We start from the raw sequence: 5,774 nt of genomic DNA, 5'->3' as shown, positions 1-5,774 counted from the left end.
TTTTTGTTTCGTTTACAGAAGCTCACGTAGCAATTTATCGTCAAATAAAAGCAGACAACTGGAACTAGCAGCAGAATCGGACTTGGAAATCGATCAATATTTGTTCCATATGGGATTCGGACTTCACGAATATCAATATCTAATTACCGAACACGAATAGGAAAAAAAAAATAATGCAAAATAGCCATTGTAAAATCACAAGCCAGCAAACAAGTAAAAGCGGACATCACTAGGCAGACAACAAAAAATAATTTTATCTCGAAGAAAATGTAAAACCAAAGAGATCTGCGATCCATAAAGTGCTATGTAAATACGGGTTTATGATTATATTATTAAAGCATTATTATTAGCATTATTAAGTGCAAAGGAAGTTGCTTCTGTCTAATATTGAATAAAGTTGATGTTTAAACAATTAAAAAATAATAAGCTCCGGTATTTGTTTGTTGGCAATGCGTACCTCGAACAAAGAGTATTAAACAATGTTATAATTAAGATCCAATGTTTAGCTCACTATGTTGTGATTTTTAAATTTCCATTCATCTTGTCTTATCTTGCCGATTGGGCTCGGATTCTTAACCTTGAGGTAGCCTACGTTTGCTTCTCTCTAGCCAGGTGTAAATGGGTCCAACGGGATACTGGGAAGTCAAACAGATTTGGTTAGAAGATTTGTTGGATATATTTTTGCTCTATCTACTTTTTCAGTGTTTGTTATTCTTAGTTTTATTTTTGCTCAATTTACATTCTCATATTTTTAGTGTTCGCTATTCTGTGCAGTCTGTGCTTTGTATCTTATATTTTAGTATATTAATGAATTTTATTCATTGTACCGTGAAAGCAAATTTCATATGTTGTATTCAACACTGTATATGACCAATAAAACGAACTTAACTTAAAGTTATTACAGACTTGTTTGTATGCGAAGAGTGGCGGACCACCATAGCCTTGTTCAATCTAGCCCGAACGCCATAAGGAAGATAGGCACTCTGGCCTGTGAGCTTTTGGGGTTCAACATTAGTACTTTTTCAATTTATTTTCATGTGACTGTGATAAGGAGCTTAGGAACCACTCAGGTGGAACAGGAAGACTACTTTGATGTTCCTATTCTATTACATTTTAAACTAAATACTGGTGCATAATGATATGATTATAATAAAGATGGATATTTTCAAACACCATAAATTATATCCTGTATTCAAAATCCATCAGCCATCCTTATGCCAAATTTTAATACAGCAGCCCCCTATAACCTCTTACTCGTGGAGGCTCCAGGATATATTTTCTGGGGGCTGAGCTGTCCTACAGGGGAACTTGGGCTGGTAGGCCCGAGCTGGGAGAAGGGTTTGAGAGGGTGTTCTCCTCCCAAATGAGATTTTTTAAGAATAGGAACCTCTGGATGGCCAGCGATGACACTCTGATTACAGACATGTGTTGGCTTGGCGTGGGCCTATTTTTTATATTTTTTAACCCGACTGCCCGATGAGCTCTGTCCAATGGGGAGGGGGCTTGACCTGTCCGGTAGGCGGGGGGGGGGGGGCTTCAGCCCCTGCTGCCCATCCACTGGCGCCGCCACTGCTCTTACTGTATGCCCATAATATTATAATTCCTTTCTGTGAGATGTTCATTATCAGACGACTTTGATTCCTGCTTTTGTTAAACTCTGGTACGTCCTCTTTATCTTGTTGTTTTCTATTATTTTTATACCATCCTTTGAAACTATACAAGATATGTAGATCTACTTTATTCTCAAGATAATAAATCATCAATAATCACTTTATTAAAATATGAAATAAAGGAATACATTTACGTAAAAACCTTAGGTCAAAGTTCATTAAAACAAATCTGGAAAACAGATTTCATGTACTATACTGGTATAGTATCTTGAATCTTGAACGATCTGGTTTGTTACAAAAGTTTAGGATGCTTTTAATAGTCGTAATGAATTCTCTTTTTGGATGTAACCTCTTAAGCCTATTTCAATGCACTCTTATAATAATAATAATAATAATTATTATTATTATGATAATAATAATAATAATAATAATAATAATAATAATAATAATAATAGATTTATTATTATTATCATCATCATTATTAATGTCAAGGTAATTTAATTAATCATCATATACATTATATACTTTATTTACTATACTGTACATTTTAAATACATCGCCTATCGTTATGTTTAATACTGCAGCACTCTATAATAGAAAATGTATATACTATTCCTGTAAGCTTATGGTTCATTTCTGGAAATATGCAAACATATGAGTCAAAAACTGTTGGAGGAAGACTGCAGGAAAGTATTACAGACATACCATAAGCTTGTCTGTTAATGTCGCTATTATTATTAGGCCCATGGTTACTCGAACAGACAATAATACATATTTGCAGACTGAAAAAAGTTTGCTTAATAGCCATGGTAAATATTATTTTACTGGCCTTTATAAAAACATGCAGTCGTCGGCATATTTACATTTTTTTTATTCAAAGAGCTACTGTCTTATAATATAAGAGTCATGCTAAGTACCGCACAGGTGCTATTGCCAAACATAGTTTTCCTCAGTTGGCTCAGTGTCTGGATGGTGGTCTGGTCCAGTGGATGGTCCAGTGCAAAATTCTCTGACATGTGGTCAGACAATACCAAACAGAAGCCTCTGGGGTCACTATATAGGCTGTCTCTTATACACATCTAGATGTGTATAAGAGACAGATATATATATAATTTTTACGTCATTTTTTCAAATTTAGAATTAGATATTCGTCGTGAGCTCGCGGGCTACGTAGGTGGTTAAAATTATTGCTACCTATACAGAAAGAATCATTCATGAAAATGACCACACACTAACTATACACACAGAGCGTTAAATGTACATACAATGGCTGTAGAACGTTTAGATTCGTTGCCGGGGTTACTGTACACGGGACAGCAATAAAAATTTCTGAAGCTGAGTACGTGTATTGATTGGTAGCCAGTTCGAAGTTACCTATTAGTAGTAGCCGACTGAGAGCGGTTCCGACAGGTGTAATAACATTGAGAACAACTAAGTTTTCCAGGACGGATAAGCTTACGCAATCTATGGTTAAAGTTTAAAGTCTTGTACAGTATTACGGTACTTAAACAGTGATGGTTACTCAAGTAGTAGCTCTTGGGCCTACATTTGGAAGTTAAGGTAGGCACATGTGAACAGTATGCATATGTACAAAATTAACAAGATTTAAAAATATAAAAAAATATTAATTGTTTTTCAGATGGAATATACAGGACAACTCAGAAAACATAGTTGTATTGTATAACGAGGCTATTGTGTAGTTCGTATTGTTCATAAACAATCTTAACTACAGCTTTGTTAACCACTGGAAGCCAACTAGGCAAAATAGCGTGTTGACTAATTGCATTTCCATTATTTTCAGAGAAACCTCTTCTTAAAAGATTCTTTTAATTAACATGCATGGGACGCAATTACCAGAAAACAAGGCAATATGTCTATAAAATTGTGTTTTGAGGTATAAAATGGAGAAAGATTCACAAAGTACCACTCAAATATGTAAGCACACCACTAACCGGATTAAACGAGGAACACTTAAACAAGCTAAGCAAAAACATTCAGAAACACCGACCACGATTTCAACTAAAGATGATGAAGCTTATACTCCATCTTCCAAAGTGTTGATAGATAAGATTGGTCGGTTAAAAAATACAAGAGCTTTATCCACCAGTTTTAATGCTGAAACCAAGAGTAAAAAATGCTCCAGCAGTAAATACGGCAAAAAACGCAAACAAATGGACAAGCAAATGTGTAGTAGAAGTTACGACGATTACCAAACAAGGAAAAATTCTAGCCATCATGAAACGGATGAATCTTTAAGGACAGGAAGTAGTGTTCGAATGATTCTAGACCAGTCTGAATTTAACAGACTTAACTATTTGTACGAGAAGGCCATACTTCATGGGCAAAGAGATGTTCGTACGCAAAATGCTGGAAAACATGTAAAACATGTAAACGCTTATACAGGTTCTTGTCATCGTCAAGACAACTTACATCAGATGTCGTCTGCAAACGGAAAAATACAGAATGAGCAGACTGACAATTCTGATACTGATGAATATAGCTCATTAGAGGACAGTACTAGTTCATCAGGCACCGAGTATGACTTAAGGTATGCCTCAACATTTGCCATATTTTCATGCAATTATCAATTTGGGTTTGATCCGATACTCAAATGTGCACAAAATGTTTCTGTGATGTGAAGGATTGACGACCCACGACATCGAACATTTATCATGGCGGTTTATATGAATAGTTTACCTTAATCATTCACATTTACTCATTTTACAATTTTAACAGAAATGTATGGTTTTGACAGAAAAATGTATGACTTGTGCATGCATTTTAGGAGTAATTTTGCTTTGTTTTCGGAATTCTTTTCTCACTTCCCAACAGATGCCTAGGAATTGTTTTAAAGAATTTAATAGTGTAGGCCTATGTGAGAATTGGCCTACTAAGGTATATTTCCAAAACATTCGAAGTCCAATGCATTCGAAATACTGCTACCCAAACCAAATCGACAAAATTCAAATGGTTGAAAAGAATTTTCAAATGATCATTAAAATTAATTGCACTTGCTAATATTACCCTCTCTCAACAGGGGCGCATCCAGAGAGGGATGTGTAGGGGGGGGAGGGTGGGGACCGATCGAGAGGCAACACTACCCTAGGGGGATCCGGAAATTTTTTGTTTTGTAGACGCCCGGAAATAAACTCTAAGGCGTTTAATAATTTTTAAATTTTTCCTAAAAGAGGAGGGGGTCGGGATCGGCCCGCCCCCTAAATCCTCTCCTGTTTCATCAATCACAAAATATTAGTTATCAACGAATTACAGACGGATGTTCGGGAATTCTTAAATATGCTGGCAGAAAGGTATATGGAACGGCTAATAGTATTAGGCCTATTTAAATTTCAGTGAATTTGAGGGACAAAAATATATTGTACCAACTTTTAGTTGAAAGCTAAAATACTCACTGAATTACACCAGGTAATTTTTTAGAAAATATATTTCAACCTGGCAGTATATCTTAATTTCGAATTGCTGCTATGTAATGCCGTTTGCTTCTCTTACAGTATCAACCATAGCAATGGATCGCTTGCCAACAGCAGACTACCTGCAGAAAACAATTCGGAAAACAAGCGATACCCCGACTACACTGAGGGGATAAATGAACATAAGCCACTAATAGTAGAATACGTAAAGAAACAACCACATCAAAAAGACAGCAAACATGGAAGATGGGGAAAAATCGTACCAGGTGCATCCATAAAGAACTACTGTTCCACAGCCACTGAGGAAAGTATAACAGAATGGTCAAGCAGTGATGACGATGGCGATATTTCGAATGAGAACTCTATGCAACATGAAAGAAATAAGTTTATGACCTCCAGTTCGAATCGCTCAACATATTCCACCGACACATCCTCTGTTCAGAATTCAAAAATGTGTGTAATTTTATAAACTTTGATAGTTTAATTAAACATTCAAAACTCTACTACGTATTTCACTTTTTCACTTTAAATTAATTTAATATTGTCTATATTTTAATTTGTTAGTATTGCAGATAGATATTCTACATTTATATCATCATGAGCATCCCTCATCATAGTCCAAGCAGTCCAGTATTACAAATTATGGTTTTCCGTTTTTTTTTTTTTGTTTTTTTTTTATACGTTTTAACTTGATTACGTGCCATGTATTTGCGCTTCAGGGCAAAATAAAAGATTA

General features: G+C 35.4%; 1 protein-coding gene across 2 annotated transcripts in view; it reads left to right on the top strand.

Annotated features, from left to right (window-relative positions):
• LOC117121381 overlaps positions 1-5,752 on the top strand; it is a 6,773-nt gene extending 1,021 nt beyond the window's left edge. Inside the window, exons 1-3 of one of the 2 annotated variants that reach the window (XM_033266567.1) lie at positions 2,914-3,170; positions 3,412-4,158; positions 5,120-5,752. In XM_033266567.1, the coding sequence (XP_033122458.1) occupies positions 3,512-4,158; positions 5,120-5,507 (1,035 nt within the window). In that variant the 5' untranslated portion in view covers positions 2,914-3,170; positions 3,412-3,511 and the 3' untranslated portion in view covers positions 5,508-5,752. Of the gene's footprint in view, positions 1-2,913; positions 3,171-3,411; positions 4,159-5,119 lie in introns of those variants that run through there. The other variant, XM_033266568.1, reaches the window with a different exon arrangement.
• Positions 5,753-5,774: the final 22 nt, after the last annotated feature.

Source organism: Anneissia japonica, unplaced genomic scaffold (assembly GCF_011630105.1).
Source record: "Anneissia japonica isolate Jap-2015-1 unplaced genomic scaffold, ASM1163010v1 scaffold21_len1647178_cov195, whole genome shotgun sequence".
NCBI classification, from domain to species: Eukaryota; Metazoa; Echinodermata; class Crinoidea; order Comatulida; family Comatulidae; genus Anneissia; species Anneissia japonica.
This window is presented reverse-complemented; position numbering and strand designations above follow the sequence as displayed.